Source organism: Penicillium cinerascens (assembly GCF_028974065.1).
Source record: "Penicillium cinerascens strain IBT 15544 chromosome Unknown contig_16_segment0_segment0, whole genome shotgun sequence".
In the NCBI taxonomy this organism is placed as follows: Eukaryota; Fungi; Ascomycota; class Eurotiomycetes; order Eurotiales; family Aspergillaceae; genus Penicillium; species Penicillium cinerascens.
In genome coordinates this window covers 2,842,599-2,858,691 of record NW_026695286.1, presented here as the reverse complement: position 1 = coordinate 2,858,691, position 16,093 = coordinate 2,842,599, and the positions used below count along the sequence as shown (strand labels likewise).

Sequence of the window (16,093 nt, the reverse complement as noted above, 5' to 3'; positions counted from 1 at the left end):
GGAAGACGAGGAAGAAGAGGAAGAAGACGGGAAGTTGATGCTCGTACGCAAATCCTGCTGGCAGCCAATCAGCGCCCGGCAGAAAGGAATGACCTAAGCCAGAAACTGCAAACCACTCAACTTCATGTTAGCGACCTCCTTCTACTCCTCCAATTGTCTTCTCTCCACCCACCTCTCCTTCTTCTCTTCCATCTCCTCTCCCCCCACCATGGCTTCCGCCAGATCGGTCGCGCGGCTGGTCGCCAACCGCCGCTCCCCCTTCATGCCTCTGGGCTTGACCGCAAACTTCTCTTCCTCTGTGTCCCGCGCAGCCACCCCAGCGGGACCCCCTCATCCCAGCTTCCGTCTGCCCCCGCCCAAGCGCTGGGACCAGGGCTCTGAGTCTTCCCTGGACAAGGCCTCTAAGTACTTCCTCATGGCCGAACTGTTCCGCGGCATGTACGTCGTGCTGGAGCAGTACTTCCGCCCACCGTAAGTCTACCTGGCTGTCGAACATGGACCTCCAAATTTCTCGACCTCAATTGGTCTCAGATGGACTAACCCGACATCTTTCTTGCTGCAGGTATACCATCTTCTATCCCTTCGAGAAGGGTCCCATCTCTCCCCGTTTCCGCGGTGAGCACGCCCTTCGTCGCTATCCCACCGGCGAGGAGCGCTGCATTGCCTGCAAGCTGTGCGAGGCCATCTGCCCGGCCCAGGCCATCACCATCGAGGCCGAGGAGCGTGTGGATGGAAGCCGCCGGACGACCCGTTACGACATCGACATGACCAAGTGCATCTACTGTGGTTACTGCCAGGAGAGCTGCCCCGTGGATGCTATCGTTGAGAGTGAGTTTTGAAAGTAACGTGAATGGATGACCTTTGCGAGCTAACCACCTTTCCTCCCTTACAGCCTCCAACGCTGAGTACGCCACCGAGACCCGCGAGGAACTCCTCTACAACAAGGAGAAGCTGCTTGCCAACGGCGACAAGTGGGAGCCCGAGATTGCTGCGGCTGCCCGTGCCGATGCTCCTTACCGATAAACGGACATTGCTGCTTCGGTGTTCGCGGTACGCAATTGGAGAAGCGAATGAGGCTTTGGCCCCGTGAGGAGACACGGGCCTATGCCGAGTGCGCCTACGGGCCATGCACGAAAAATCTAGAAAGGGCCTATGATGCCCTCGACCCCTATCACATATTGTACATAAACCCCCTCGACCTTGTGTTATCACTTTGTACTAGTCGATTCCCAAAGGAAGTTTCGTTGAGACTCGGCTCCTTTGTCTTTTATATTTCCTATGTTCTGGAATATAGCATGTTTTGTGTTTTTCATTACGGCCCAAATTATATCAAGAACGTGCCTGGATATATTCCTGTGGTTTTTATTACTCTTCTTGAACGTGCCACCCGGGCACTAGCATTGGTGCTCGATTGCTTTAGGTCCGCAGCATTTGAACGTTACAGTACGAGCAAGACTCGGCTTCCCATCATGTCGGTGCGGGATCAGTTCTACCACATTGCAAATACCTGAGAATCTTGGAATAAAGCACTTTGGAACGGAATGATATTGTATTCACAAAATGAAGATAGATCGCTACCCATGCTGACGTACATACAAGACATAACAGACGACACATGCCGCTGAAACAGCGCAAACACCAAACACCTGAATCCCCGGATGGATATTTCCCAGTTCGATGTCTTAAAACACTTTTTCTTTTTGTTGGTCGAGGGAGTGTTCCAGCTTCTTGGGAGAAGGATATAAGCGTGGATCACAACGGAGAGAAAAATAATATGCAAGCGAAATGAGGCAAGAGATAAGGTGAAAGTCAGGCTTCCAAATCATGACTTTATTTCTTCTTGCCGCCAGTCTTGGCCTTGAAGCTGCCCTCAAAGCCGGGTCTGGCCTTCTTCTTGCCACCGCCGGCAGGCTTCTTGCTCTTACCACCCTTGTTGCCCTTCTCGTCACGGCGCTTGCGAAGGTTCTCTTCACGCTTGCTTTGCTGCTTGTCCTTCATACGAGAGACAGTGTCAAGACGGTCTTTCCACTCACGTTCGGACTTCTTCTTTGCGGTTTCCTTGCGCTTGAGGGCCTTTTTGAGGAGAGAGGTGTCGTCGCGCACGCGTTCACCGTGAGCACGCTTCTTGGCATTGAGCCAGCGGTCCTTTTCTTCGAGCTCAGCGCGCTTCTCCGGGTCCATCTCAGCGAGACGGGCCTTCTTGGCCTCGGCGGCCTTGAGCTGGGCAGCGGCATCTGTGGCACCGTGCTTCTGCGGCTGATCGCGGATGTTTGACAGGGTAGCATCAGCGTGCTGGCCATCGGCAAAGACAACACGACCGAAGGAGAAGTTGTTGCTGGAAGAACCAACCGACTCGGCAGGGGAGCGAGGAGACGCCAGGAGGGATCCCGAGCCACCGGGAGAGAAACGGCGGGTCATGGCTTCATCCTTTTCGCGCTGTTCATCCTCCTTGACCTTTTGGCGCAGCTCCTTTTTGTGTGCTTTCCGTTGCTCGGCTTTTTGCCGACGGGCTTCGATCAACTCTTGGCGGTTACGTGCAGGCTTGCCGTTGAGTCCATCCGCTTGACGTTTCGCCCGAAGTTCGTCCAGGCGCTTTTGCAAGCGCTGCTTGAGATCTTCTGGCGTGGGCTTAAGAGCCTTAGGCTCGGTGGACTTGGCATCGGTGGCGGAGGGGGGAACAATGGAGGATGTGGAGGAGCTGCCCGACTGAGGATTCGAGGCATCAAAGCCGGGAGAATTGCGAGCAGATGAGGCGGATGAGGGGTCTTCGGGCTGGTCGTTAAACTCGATAGAAAATCCTGCCTCGGGAACGCCTTCGACATCGTCGTCGTCCTCGTCGTCTGAGTCTTCGGGTTCAGCAGCAGTGCCGTTCGCCTTGGGAGTTGGCTGCTCGGAAGTCTCGGTGGCCGTCTCCGTCTGCTTCTCATTTTGAACCTTCTCTTTCCTGGCACTGTCTTTTGCCTTCTTCTTTTCCTTTTGGGCGGCCTTCTTCTTCTCCTTCTTCTCCTCCTTCAATTTCTTGCGAGCCTCTGCGTCCTCTGACTTGTTTTTGGAAGCGGCCTCCGACTTTTCTTGCTGCTTTTGCTTCTTGGTCTTATCGCCTCGGTTCAGTCCCTCTCTAGGATTTTCAGAGCCGAGCTCTTCATCGGACGAATCAGACTCGAGGGTCCCATCCTCACGCTTGCGCTTGCGAGCATTCTCATCCATCACGTCTTTGGCGGTCTTGCCGGATTCGGGGTCCAACTTTGCACGCTTAGCCTCGCGGGCTTGCTCTTTGGTCTGTTTTTTCCGTTGCCATTGATCCTGCAGGGCCAGAGATTGGTTAGACCTGGATTTTCGAAATGGGGATATGCAAGAGGGCAGAGGAAGCCAGAATCAAGAGAAAAGGTCGGTTAGGTAGAGCAGAGGGGCGCACGTACGCTATTGTCATCGCCGTAATAGTATTTGGCGGGGATCAAGGAAAGCAGACCGTCGAATGCCTGCGCATGGCTGCGCAGCCGTTCCTGATTCGAGTCAACTTTGACTGTAGACAACCATAGCATTTTCACATACCTCGATATCATCCATGCTCTCGTTGTGAAAGCCAGACTGCGAATGGAAGGCGAGGAAGTAGCCGCTACGAAAAATTTGGGGGTGAGGAAATCTTGGCGTTCTCCGCTCGGCTTTTTCACCGCCCGCGCACAACAATTTCGGCGACTCTAGTGGCCCGTGCTTTCTATACACTTGAGAGTAAACGGTCCGCTTTAGCAGGTTTTGTACGAGGATATAAGTTCATGATAGAAGACTCCCGGTAGAATAGATATTATCAACTTAAATATGAGTTATTTACGACATTCAAAAGGCTGCATGATCTGTGATCACGCTGATCATCTTCTGATACGTCGATTGTTACTTAGTGGATGCCCAGGTAGCTTGTTCGGGTATGCATGAGATATCCTTGGATGGTGCTAGAGAATGAGATAGTGCCTTGCTTCCACCTTAAGCTTTTATTCTTGATCAGTATATCAGTGTCTAATCTAATGCGAAAAGAAAAGCACAAGCAAGCATAGCTGTCTAAAGGGCTTGCCGAAGATGTAACCCCTTTCATAGATACGGATATACAAATTCGAAAATTAGCTTGCCCTTACCATATAGCCTCAGTAGTATTAGGTCTTGACCTCCGGTCCTTGTTTATCTTGAGGTTGCTTAGTAGAAAGTAAGTAATTTGGGTAGACCTCAGGAGAATGGGTCCAAAAGAAATTCAAATTCCGTAGATTTCCATAATGGAGCTTAGGCCAGAACTTGACTTTCCTTCGGGTCATTTTTCCAATTTGTATCTCGAGGGTGGGCACTGGTCAAAAAGCCAGGATGCCGGCCCGTATTACTTCCTCCTTAATGTCGTAAGTTGCCAGCCACGATTGAACGGTTCCTTTATTCCGCCAGCACTCATTTATCTGGACCAGTTACCGCAGATTTTAGCAGCATTGCAGAGCCAGATAAAAAACAGCCGCTCATGAGAATGGCCTGCCCCACTTTGGAGCTTCCTATCGTCCTCGAAACTGATTGTTAGAAGTTCTAGTCTATGTGGGAGAAACATCATCCTTGTCACTTATGTACTTCTCAGAAGAACCGTCAATCATTCGTCAAATCAAGTTCCTCCACTGATGGGGAACTTCAGCACGTCACTGTAGAATCGACCCCGCTACCTCAGGAACTGATACTCCAAGATCCTCGCCAGAAAAGTTATATTCTGTTCATAGCTCCGGCTTACTTAAATCGCATTGAAGCGATAGCCACTTATGTCAATAAAAGTCGCCTCCTGTTGAATTTGCAGTTGACTGGACTTCATCAGCCACTGTGGCTGTCTGTTTCGTTGCCTGGTTAGTACCTCGTGTGTCAGCGCCGGGGATTCTAGCAACCGGCACCCGAACGATCCAGACGTCAAATGCACTGACGGCAACTGTTCCACTTCATCAAAGCTAATGAGTCCAGATCTTTCCGTCTGTTGTGATCTTTGCTTTCTGTCCTGACTTGGTGTATACTGCGGGCCAGATCATTGTTAGTAATTTTGTACGTCGGCACCAAGAAGGGAGTGTGGGCTCCATTATCGGCACACTGAACTTATATTGAAACGGCCTCGGACTGGGACTTGCTTGTGCATTGAGATTCCGATCATCAACCACTCGGAGAGCCAGATATTGGGCTACCGGGCAGCCCTTTTTTGGCGTTGCCATCAGTGTTCTGGCTCTCATACTGGATATGGGATTTACTGGACTCGTAATAGATGACCATGAGGGATGGGATGAAGAGGATCGTATGCAGATGGACGAGATGGAGCTTGCCAACCTTCCTGAGATGACCGGTGCTAATCGTCCTGCGGCCGTCGAACGACTAATTCCTAGCATTCCGCCTAGATACGATAAACGTCTTCAGTTCCCCATACTGACCGAGGCTTAAGGTAGGCGGAATGAATATGAAATTCCCATCGTAACGTTTGTTCCGTACTAACGTTCCTCGCGACGGACTGAGCAAACCACTCACCAACGGTCATGGGGGACTGAGATAGGAGATAGACACGTCAGTCAAGAAAACACGCGGTAAATAGAGGTATATCAGACATTGGATATTCACTATTTCTTCAAAAGACCTTGTAGCATAAAGTCGCATCTGTCTCAGTTGAAACAGGCGATGGAGTATTGAGGCGGATATCCCCAAGTATTTGGCTCGCAACCGGAGAACATTCGACTTCACGGAATCGTCCAATCAAGCCACTGTAGTGAAGGAGTCATCAGTAATTGGAGCTGAAATCTTGATCTTAAGTCGCTAATCGAGCATATCGCCGATGTTGACGCTGATCGGGCCGGGACCAGTTCGGGATTGAGATCATGCAAACCTTAAATCCCTCCCGAACTACGTTGGACTCATCAGTATCTAAGACATTACGACCAATAAAATATGGTAGTATGCAGCCAAGGCAGGCCAAATCAAGGAAACATGACGCCTGAATTGCGTGAAATTGCATGGCTGTGCAGACGTAGATGTACACCGGCGAATGGGTCCCATGAGGTATGCGGGTCCAATGCATTACCTTATTGAAACTGTTAGCTCCCCAGATCCCCAACGATCTGGTCCATTAGCAGTACGCTTTTAGTGAATCAAATATATAATTGAGACAGAAAGAGACGTAATTGACTCTAAATGACCAATGACCACATGAATCAACTCTATTTTTTGAAAATTTCGGCTGGTTTTTCGGCTGGTTTCAGAATCGGGGGTCTGTCGCGTGCAGAATCTGCAGCCCGTCCCTTCGGATTTCGGGTGGACCCCAGCTTTCCCTCAACTAAAGCACGCAATTTCGCCTCAGTGGATCGCCTATATGGGCTGGGTTTTTCTGTCTTTCCCAGGTGCCATGTAGATTTAATTCTTTTAAATACATTCCTTTCGCTCAAGGTTGGGTTGTTACGGAGGAACGACCGGGCAGCAGGTCTTACTATATACCGTCGCAATGGCTTCCACGGTCTCCAATCAGGATTTTGAAGATGGGCCAGCTACTACTGTCGATGCGCCGCGCTTTACTCGCTTGCGCTCTATCTGGAGATCCGTTCCATTCCAGATCGCAATCTGTTCCGGTGTCTCGTTCACTGCGCCTGGTATGTGGGATGCGATGAACAACCTTGGAGCTGGTGGAGCTGCAGAGCCTTATGCTGTGTCTGCGGCAAATGCTCTTCTCTACGGCTTGTTCGCAGTTGTGTGTGTCGCGGCTGGTGCTATCAACAACCGCATCGGTCTTCGCTATGGTTTGATCATTGGCGCGATCGGCTACCCTATCTATGGCGCCGGTCTCTACACCAACAACTACCACCCGACAACTTGGTTCATGCTCTTCGGTAGCGCACTCTGCGGTATCTCGGCTGGATTCTTCTGGGCGGCGGAGGCTGCAATTATTATTGGATACCCTACCCCTAAGGATCGGGCTTTCTATCTCGGTAAGTCTGCCTGCGCGCTCTACACACCAAAGACGAATGCTAATCCGTCGATGCAATAGCTATTTGGCAAACAGCCAAGGCTTTAGGTCCTATCGTCGGTGGCGCAATCAGCCTCGGCCTGAATGCCCAGACTTCAGTACAGGGTACGATCAGCCAAGGAACCTATATCGTCTTCATCGTCATCATGTGCCTCGGTCTGCCTGTCGCATTTTGCCTGAGCCCGGCGGAGAAAGTGCAGCGCAAGGATCGCACCTTGGTTGTGGTCCACAAGAAGGAGTCTTGGGCAGCTGAGTTCCGGGCCGCGTTCAAGTTGATTGCCACGCGCCGGGTCCTCCTGCTTTTGCCTTCTTTCTTCATCAGTTACTTCTACAACGGCTTCCTCAGCACTTGGTTGACCGACTACTTCACCGTCCGCGCTCGCGCCTTCTCGTCATTCTTCACCAACTTCGCCGGTATCTTCTCTTCATTCTTGATTGCTGCCCTGCTTGATCGGCAATCGATTTACATCAAGACCCGCGCACGCATTGCATTCTTGACTATCGTTATTATTCTCATCGGAACTTGGATCTGGGCTACAATCCTGCAATACCAGTTCTACTACGACCTACCGGAATCCCCCGTCTTTGACTGGTTCAAGGGCGGCTTCGGGAAGTCGTACGCCTTGGTCTTCTTCTGGACCTTCGGCGGCCAAGCATTTCAACAATTCCTTTACTGGCTGGTGGGCCAGTACAGCACCGACATCTCGTCTCTGTCTTATCACTGCGGAATTCTGCGAGGATTTGAGGCTCTCGGTCAAACCGTTGCTTGGGCGTAAGTTACCCTTTAAAAGGAAGCTTAAGAAAAACTTTTTGCTAACTTCGACGCAGTATGCAATCCGAGGGTGGCGCAAACCACTTCGTCAGCATTGGTCTCAACTTCGGAATCACCATCCTCTGCGTCGTTCCTACATGGATCGTTCTGTCGGAACTTGAGCACAGTCACGAGGTGCAAATCGTTGCAGAAGATGGTGCAAAAACCACTGAGGACAATGCGCCATAATGACTTATTTATAATGCCTTAACGCCTGTATAAACGCATAGACTATATACCCCACGAGATAAACTTCAACCATAATCTCAATTAATTCTTCAACAGATACAAGATTTTCTCGTTTCCTACTCACAAGACAAATAATTTCTTTGTTAATAAACTTCAAGTGATTGCTCTATTCAGTTGAATTCTAGCCATTGGGTCACTGTGCACATGTGACTCTGGGTATCTCCAGACATCTTTCCGCAAATCATCGTACGCTCATTTCGTCGAATGGAGCCATAAGTCATTATTTCTCTTTAGAACCCAACGCTTTCGCCCGCTCGCCTGTCACGGCAAGAGCAGAGGCATATGCCGAGCGAACTCCTTGCCGGTCAAGTTCCATCAGGCCTTGGATGGTGCTCCCTCCTGGAGATGAGATCTCCTCCCGCAAGACCGAGGGATGGTTCCCCGCCTCCAGCAGCTTCGCCAGACCGTATAGTGTCTGAGTGACGAGTTTCAAAGCCGCTGGCCGGTTGAGGCCACCTGCAACACTCTGGTCCAGTAAGCCATCCACAGCCACCGTAAACATGGCCGCTGAGCATCCAACAAGCGACCCAATCAGGTCAAACAATGACTCGGGGATTTCGTGGGTCTTTCCGACGTGGTCAAACAGCCATCTCGTCACCCTCACGGCTTCAATGTCCGACTCATCTTCTGGCGACGAAACAACTGTCATGGATGCATGCTCTCGAGCGGCCATATTTGGCATTGTCCTCACAACATGCACTCGAGGGGCCACTCTGCCTGCTCGGCCTTCAATGTCACTGATAGCCCTTCGAGTCATTTCAGTAGTCTTCCCAGCCAACACACTGACCAGGATATGATCATTCAGAGCATCTCCCATCCCCTCGGCGCCCAGGATCCCCTCCATAAGAGCGGGCTTGCATCCCAAGATCACAACGTGAGAATGCTCGGCAACTGCCAGATTATCCCCCTGATAGATGGTTATACGGGACAAGTGTTGAGCGAACATATTTTGAAGGCGGGAGACAGACGCTGCAGTCTGGACTGAGACAAATATCCGCTTCACGTTCCACGGCGCGTTCGCGTCGGGATCTTGACTAAGGATTCCGGCCAGAATCGCCGTGCCCATCTGGCCGCACGCAACAATGCCGAGATTGAAACTGGGGGGTGACATTGGAAAGTTTCGTTGATACGGAATTTCTCTGTTGATGGGAGGATGAAGGTGGCTAAATAGATGCGAGTTGGCCACAGCGTGTGGGTTTTCTCTCTCCGCTTCTCCGCACCAAAATGCGCACTTCGGACGAGGGCAATAGAAGCCCTTAGACCGAAAGAAATCACCAAGGCCAAACACAAAAAACCTTAGGATGACTGTTTCGGAAAGCCACACTATACTGACTCACTTGTACCCTTCCGGTAAAAACTGCATATTCAATTCTACATACAAATCGATTCCATACAGGTTCCCCAGTTCAGTAAGCCTACACTTTGCTTGAGAGTATCGAGATTAGTCGTAGAGGAACTAGCGAAAGCTTATCTAGCCCGACGAATGTTCTATCGAACTCGGGAAAAGGAAAGGAGATCTTTAGTGCAAGCGCCTAACCCGACCGGGCGAAGAGAAGGCATAACCCCGCCTGTTTGCTATTCTTAATCGCAGGGCTGCAGGGTGGCAGTGCCACCCGCGTTGATCTAGTCAATCATGTGCGACTCTTGCAGAAAACATTCAGCCTAAACAAGCAGACTGCATCAACTGTATTTAGGATTAGTTAGCAGGAACGGGGCAGATTGTTGGTAGTATTAAATTCCTTTTCTTAATTACAACTGTTGCATTTTGCTGCTCTTCTACTCCTTCTGCCTCCTCTGCCACTGATGCTTCCACTCTCTGTCTTTTCTGCTCTGCTCTCTGCACTGCCGCCCATCTTTGCCGCCACTTCCGCTCTTCACTGGCCAATGTGCCCTTGACCTTGCTGCGCGCTATAAAGTACGTCTCTGCGAACCTCATTTGCTCTCTCTCTCGATTTCCCATGGCTCTTCTTGTAGTGCAATAAGGTGTAGCTTTGTCTTAGGCCGTATGACTGGCCTGCGAATCGAGAGTGGCAACTTCAGTCTTTTGTAAGTGTCTTGCATATATATTTCGGGTAAGCTGCTCACTGCTTTTGAGCATTCACTCCGTCGACTAGAGCAGTATCGGCTCTTCTTGCGCCTATAGTTAGCGATTGAAAGCCATCTATAAGGTTCTAATATATGACATTCCAGATCAATACTGGGCCATCAGTCCAGGCCGAACGTCTAAACCAGGACACTCCTCGGAGTAAATATCCGTGATTTCATTATAGGGATAGGGCATAGTCCAAATGAGGTCGAACCTGAGCCAGTTAGCACATAAACACAACAAGCAAGTTAATAAGCACCGGTACTGGCATGGTCCTCAATACAATGGCGCAGTGTAACAAGTACGCTGATCGCGAACCCGACAGCTCCGACGCAAGTGAACCCAATAGAAAAAAAAAACAATCCCACCTACCGATTTATAGGGTAATCGACCGGATTTTCAGATCCCAGTAACTCCTGGATCTCGTCCATATTCGAGTGTCGCCAGGAAATCAAAATATTACCAGTCCCATCGTATGACCTGATAGCGTCGGCCACGCACTCGGGATCCTTTCGGGTGCAGTGGTCGTCGATTTGGAGGCCGAGGTCGTGTGCCAGAGGAAGAACGGTCATGTAGGGTCGTCGGTGCTCGCCATCTATCGTATTCATATGATCAGTACATGCTCTTGAATTGTTTCGGCCGAAGTTCTCTTGTTTTGCTCGAGGATGCATCAACTCACTCTGCATCACGGGAGGTGCTATAATATGTTGAATGTTATATTCCGAGTCGGCTCCGAACACATCGCGCAGGCATTCAGCTCGTCGCCATCCGTCCGGGGTGAGCCCTTGATCGTTCTTGTCCGCGGGTTTCTCGCCATGTCGGATCATGTAAACAGTCGTGGGACCTCTGGCCGACGCGACGGCGAGCGTGCAAAGGAATAGTAACGCCGAGCACAGTGACATCGTGATCTGAAGCCCCTACGAGGTGGTAGAAAGTAATGAAAATATTCAATGAATTCAATGACAGACGCTGGGTGGGAACTGGAACCTCCAGGCACATTCTTGGCCGATCGGCGCAGTTCCTTCCCTTTATACACGGGCAATCCATTTCTGCACGATTTGGAGGGCTGAGGAAACCAAAGACGCTGCAGAGTGGATTACTCGCCTCGACTCCGGCAATCAATGACCATGGGATGGGACTCTGGGCTGAAAAAGAGAAATATATCGGGCGCCTGCATGAACCAGTGACGAAAGATCGTCCGATAGTCCGTGAAGAGGCCGTGTGATTGGGCCAACGGGGCTTCAGCTGGTCCTGCGATCCACCTGGCCAACCCACCTTGCGTTCGATCACATACCTAAGGTGGGCTGCGTTTCACACTGCAGGTGTGGAACAGTGCTGAAATTTGAGGTTGCGCAGGGGTCTGGGGCGACAGGATTGTTCTACCGGTAAATTTGAAATGTTTATTGCCTACTAGATACTGATCAAGAAGCGAACATATACCCTAAGGTATCTGATGAAACTAACATAGCGTGTAATCACCGCAGTAATGCTGGATCGCCCGGATAAGGTACACAGGTGGGCCAAACGTATAATCTACAGCGAAAGGCGGCACACTATCTATACCGTTGCGGTTGTGAGCTCTAGCAATATCTTTATTCGCCTTGTTTTGTGCTGGAGGGTTTGCCGGGTAAGCTTGCACTTTTTGAGCCAGTCGAACAATCAAAACGGAGAGCTTGTTCTGCTCTGGTAAATGCCCCAATGCAGGATCATAGGAAGTGCTCGAAATGTCAAATACAAGGAACACATGAGTTACCCATCTTTGCTTTGCTAGCAGCCTTGGTTGTAGATGGTGGCTGCCGGTGTACTTCAGTAAATCATTTTCTTTGAGGATCTCGAGAGCTACCGGGAGTAACTCCGAAGCAAACCAAGCCTGCTCCCAATACGCGCTAGAGGTTGAAATAGTAACGAGAACTCGAAGAGGCGTTTGTTCCGTCATTTTAGTGTCTGTGTTCTTCAGCCCAGTCTTCTACGAAGTTTCAGACATCTCACCCTCCATTTCTCGAAATCAATTTTCTCTAGTGTTTCGATTCAATGAAGCCGTGTTGCTGGGGTGGAAGATAGCTCCGGGTAAGATTCGGCTCCGCATTATCCATAGTCGGTGTATTGGAGCGCCGAACCGAGAATGGTAGAACTAATCCAAAGAAGGGGGAAGCCACACGCGCTCGTTTTACTGGTGAAAAAGATCTGAGGGACGAATGTATTGGGCCACAGCCATGGACGGAACCTCGGAACCCGTAGTTAAGCATCTTATGAGCGACCGGGGAGGTCAAGCGCAGCCATCACCGGACCAGTCAGAGTGAAACGAGCAGGGTGTGACAGCCGCGGGCGGCTGACCCTAATATGGTCGCGTGCAAAGTATGGTTCATATGCGCCCGTTGTTCTCACCGGTTTGATTCTGTTGCGAACCACAAGCTGGTGGCTTATTTGATATCGGTTGTTTTGTATGGAATACATAGTCGTATGATCGAATATTATGGTCAAAACTCCCCAAACAGAGAGGATACTCCATGTTGGAAAGACGTTATTAGAAAAGTGACAGTCCTTTATGTGTGGCCACATGACAACCTAGTTGGATCGGCAGACCAGACACATTGGACGTGATGAAGTGCAACTTCCCCGGCTCATTACCAAAGTACATAGCCACGGCATGAAACAAGTCGGAAGTGGGACTAGGCAACCAGAATCTTCGCGTGCCGAGAATGACGAGGTGAATTGGCGGTAGCGGAAATGACAGTCTTGGCGCCTACGTATCGCATCGGTTACCCCTTTCTCCGTAGAACATTCGAAAAATCATGGAAGCCGAAGATCCGTGTTCTATTTTCGGGAGATCGGGGGCGCCGGCGATGGTACGCTAATGTAAGGATGTGCGAGTTACTCAGCCTTGTATGCATAGCCACACGTAGGCCGCCGGGCATAGTGCATACCGGAATAGTCGAAAAGGCAGGCCTGTGGCGGTGCTGTATTACTTCCCCATAATGTACTGTAAGATGAACCAAGCTGACGTTCAGTTCCCTGCGCCTCTCGGCGTTTCGTAAATTCGCGGTGGCCATGTGGGGTGGTTCTGTCAGCCCTGTGGCTCGGAGATCTCACTTATAAAAGGTTCCCCTCTTTCCCCCCTCTATCTCACCATCACTCACCTCACTTTCATCCTTCATCCTTCATCCATCACTCTTCACAACATGTCCGGCTACGACCAATACAACCAGGGCTACGGCCAGCAAGGCTATGGTCAGCAGGGCCAACAGGGCTACGGCCAACAAGGCTATGGTCAGCAGGGCCAGCAGGGCTACGGCCAGCAGGGTTACGGCCAGCCCCAATACGGCGAGCAGCAAGGTTACGGCCAGCAGCAGCATCAGCATCAGCATCAGCAGGGGCAGAGCTCCGGTGACTACTACGGTGGCCAGCAACAGCACGGCCAGGGCCAGTACGGTGGTGGCTACGACCAGCAGCAGCAGCAGCAGTACGGCCAGGACCAGTACCGCCAAGGGTATGTGACTTCCTCACATGCATCTCATCACGTACTGACAATTCATAGTGGCTACGAGCAGCAGCAGGGTGCCCCCGGTGAGGCCCAAGAGGGCGAGCGTGGTCTTGCCGGCGCTCTCGCAGGCGGCGCGGCTGGTGGTTTCGCCGGCCACAAGGCCAACCACGGCTTCCTCGGAACCATCGGTGGAGCCATCATCGGTAGCATCGCCGAGGACGCGCTCAAGAAGCACAAGAACCACGACCAGAGTCCCGGCGGCCCCTCGCCCGGTCCCTACGGCGGCTCTCCCGGTCCTTACGGCCGCCCTCCCTCCAACCAGGGTAGTGGCATGATGGACCAGCTTGGCGGCTTCTTCAAGAAGTAGATGCTTTCCCTCGCTTCTTCGTCTTTTGCTAGCTTCAACGTGATGACCTCGCTATTCTCATGAATTTCCTTTGCTTGTTTTCTTTTCCAGGGAACGGGTTGGCATGCGTGCTTTCGCCGGATTCGCTTTGTGTTGTTTGCTCCTTTGTCATATCTCCAGTGGGGAACATGTGTATCATGACAGTCTTGCATTGATATCAGTGGTCAGCTTATGATTACATCTTTAATCAGAATTGCATCATCAGCCAAAATCTCGGAATGCCTTGCATGTAAAAAAAAAGTAGATTACCGTAGCAAAACAAACATTTCGCCACTCGCGGGGGAAGATCGATGTATGAGTATCCAAAAGGGGAATAGCGCCTTGGCCTCGAATACCATATGGCTCAGGCACCAAGGTGTCGAGGTGTCGAGCGCCAAGCCCGACAAAAGTTCGCGCGGACCATCCTGAATACGCCTTCTGTCCAGGTTTGCGATTCCACGGCCAGTATGATTGTACGGAAATTCGGGTTGCGGCAGAGTGAGTTCTTGCCAATTGGTCATATTTAGTCCCTGAATATGCCCTGCTAACTCCCATTTCTTCCAGGCCGCCAACTCCTCGCCCTGACTCGCCAGACTCCGATCTCCAGACGTTTCCTATCCACTGAATTCGAGACACCGGTAGCAAACCCTGCAACCGAAGTGCAGACTCCCCCTAAAGAGACGATCGTTCCATCAGAGAACCCCCTCCATGAAGTGGTGCAGGCATCAAGGACACAAAAAACCGCAGAGGCGGAAGCCTGGGGACGCTGGGTAGGGCAACGTGAGCAGACCTCCTCTCCCTCCGAAACAAACCAGTCTAACAGAACTCCCCCCTCGTAGGACGCAAGTTCAACCGAATCGGCAGCGAAGTCGAAGAAGCCTATGACCCCGAAATGGTAATCAGGAGCCCGCCCCGTCCATCCGACATCACACTCGAGCTCCTCCTCGCCTCAGGCACACATCTGGGCCACTCGACATCGCGCTGGAACCCACAGAACTCCCGATATATCTTCGGTATCCGCGAGGGCGTGCACATCATCTCCCTGGACGCCACAGCCGCCTACCTGCGCCGCGCAGCCAAGGTCGTTGAGGAAGTCGCCGCACGGGGCGGCATCATCCTGTTCGCGGGAACCCGCAAGGGCCAGAAGCGGGCTGTCGTGCGGGCCGCCGAGCTGGCCAAGGGCTACCATATCTTCGAGCGGTGGATTCCCGGTGCGCTTACGAACGGACAGCAGATTCTGGGACACTGTGAGACGATGGTGGTCAATGCGGTTGATGAGAAGCTGGAGGAGTTCAAGCGAGACCTTGCGGATAGACCGTCCGTGAAGCCTGATCTGGTGGTTTGTTTGAACCCGCTGGAGAATGTGGTCATGTTGCACGAGTGTGGATTGAACAACGTGCCTACTATTGGTATTATTGATACCGACGCAGATCCCACTCGTGTGACTTATCCCATCCCGGCTAATGACGACAGCCTGCGTGCTACGGATCTGATCGTTGGGATTCTGGGCCGTGCTGGTCAGGCTGGTCAGAAGAGACGCCTTGAGGCTGCTCAGGAGGGTAAGACTACCTACAAGCCTATCACGGCCGAGCAGTTGCGTCTGGATCCATTCACCGGTGTGCTGCCTGGTAGTGAGCAGAAGAAGCAGTTTTAAGTGGGCTCTTGGTAGCTTTTGGTCCTTTTGGCTCTCTGGTATCCGTGCGGCTTGCATTCGAAGCGTCGGACTCTGTATTGTATAGATGATTCCAGGTCTTGTGGGTGTTATCACATCATGTACTAACAAGTTGTCTTTGGTATACTCTCAAAATATTTGCATCTACTTTTTCAAGGTTATTTCCGCTCGGTCCTAGGTAGCCCATCCGCAAAGGCATGGCTTCTTGCCCCAGTTGCCAGGTTTCCCGCAGATGCGAGATACCGGAACAAGTTCTTCATGTAGAATATGGTTCCGAGGTTGTTTATAGCAATCAATCACAGTCTATTCATTCATCTATTCAAATTATCCAACTCTATGTTCATAAATGTCCCCGAGCCCAAGGTAACGGCCAGACATCTTCTACAAAGGAAATTCATCACAACCT

The 16,093-nt window shown here is 51.3% G+C and overlaps 8 protein-coding genes across 8 annotated transcripts; 5 read left to right on the top strand and 3 right to left on the bottom strand.

Annotated features, from left to right (window-relative positions):
* The first annotated feature begins 134 nt into the window (after positions 1–134).
* On the top strand, positions 135–1,298 carry N7498_001067 (NuoI/complex I 23 kDa subunit family protein). Its single transcript, XM_058448130.1, has 3 exons — positions 135–471; positions 563–828; positions 893–1,298. Exons 1-3 carry the CDS (start codon positions 209–211, stop codon positions 1,021–1,023), a joined length of 660 nt encoding a protein of 219 aa, XP_058313541.1. The 5' UTR covers positions 135–208; the 3' UTR covers positions 1,024–1,298.
* Positions 1,299–1,830: 532 nt separating this feature from the next.
* N7498_001066 (putative 60S ribosome biogenesis protein Rrp14) lies at positions 1,831–3,596 on the bottom strand (the record flags this gene model as incomplete). The annotated part of the gene is made up of 3 exons (XM_058448129.1): positions 3,553–3,596; positions 3,420–3,503; positions 1,831–3,303 (listed from the first exon to the last, which is right to left on the bottom strand). Exons 1-3 carry the CDS (start codon positions 3,565–3,567, stop codon positions 1,831–1,833), a joined length of 1,572 nt encoding a protein of 523 aa, XP_058313540.1. The 5' UTR covers positions 3,568–3,596.
* Positions 3,597–5,238: 1,642 nt separating this feature from the next.
* N7498_001065 (efflux pump antibiotic resistance protein) lies at positions 5,239–5,436 on the top strand (the record flags this gene model as incomplete). Its single annotated transcript, XM_058448128.1, has 1 exon — positions 5,239–5,436. One exon carries the CDS (start codon positions 5,239–5,241, stop codon positions 5,434–5,436), a length of 198 nt encoding a protein of 65 aa, XP_058313539.1.
* Positions 5,437–6,484: 1,048 nt separating this feature from the next.
* N7498_001064 (uncharacterized protein) lies at positions 6,485–8,003 on the top strand (the record flags this gene model as incomplete). The annotated part of the gene is made up of 3 exons (XM_058448127.1): positions 6,485–6,965; positions 7,025–7,775; positions 7,832–8,003. 3 exons carry the CDS (start codon positions 6,485–6,487, stop codon positions 8,001–8,003), a joined length of 1,404 nt encoding a protein of 467 aa, XP_058313538.1.
* Positions 8,004–8,283: 280 nt separating this feature from the next.
* Positions 8,284–9,174, bottom strand: N7498_001063 (pyrroline-5-carboxylate reductase family protein; the record flags this gene model as incomplete). The annotated part of the gene is made up of 1 exon (XM_058448126.1): positions 8,284–9,174. The coding sequence occupies one exon, from the start codon at positions 9,172–9,174 to the stop codon at positions 8,284–8,286; it is 891 nt and encodes a 296-aa protein (XP_058313537.1).
* Positions 9,175–10,254: 1,080 nt separating this feature from the next.
* N7498_001062 (putative phosphoglycerate mutase family protein) lies at positions 10,255–11,051 on the bottom strand (the record flags this gene model as incomplete). Its single annotated transcript, XM_058448125.1, has 3 exons — positions 10,255–10,363; positions 10,522–10,744; positions 10,829–11,051. The coding sequence occupies 3 exons, from the start codon at positions 11,049–11,051 to the stop codon at positions 10,255–10,257; spliced, it is 555 nt and encodes a 184-aa protein (XP_058313536.1).
* A 2,277-nt stretch (positions 11,052–13,328) lies between these two features.
* hel10 (putative high expression lethality protein Hel10) lies at positions 13,329–13,997 on the top strand (the record flags this gene model as incomplete). The annotated part of the gene is made up of 2 exons (XM_058448124.1): positions 13,329–13,636; positions 13,685–13,997. The coding sequence occupies 2 exons, from the start codon at positions 13,329–13,331 to the stop codon at positions 13,995–13,997; spliced, it is 621 nt and encodes a 206-aa protein (XP_058313535.1).
* A 377-nt stretch (positions 13,998–14,374) lies between these two features.
* N7498_001060 (mitochondrial 37S ribosomal protein uS2m) lies at positions 14,375–15,669 on the top strand (the record flags this gene model as incomplete). Its single annotated transcript, XM_058448123.1, has 3 exons — positions 14,375–14,513; positions 14,580–14,795; positions 14,855–15,669. The coding sequence occupies 3 exons, from the start codon at positions 14,375–14,377 to the stop codon at positions 15,667–15,669; spliced, it is 1,170 nt and encodes a 389-aa protein (XP_058313534.1).
* Between the last annotated feature and the right edge of the window lie 424 nt (positions 15,670–16,093).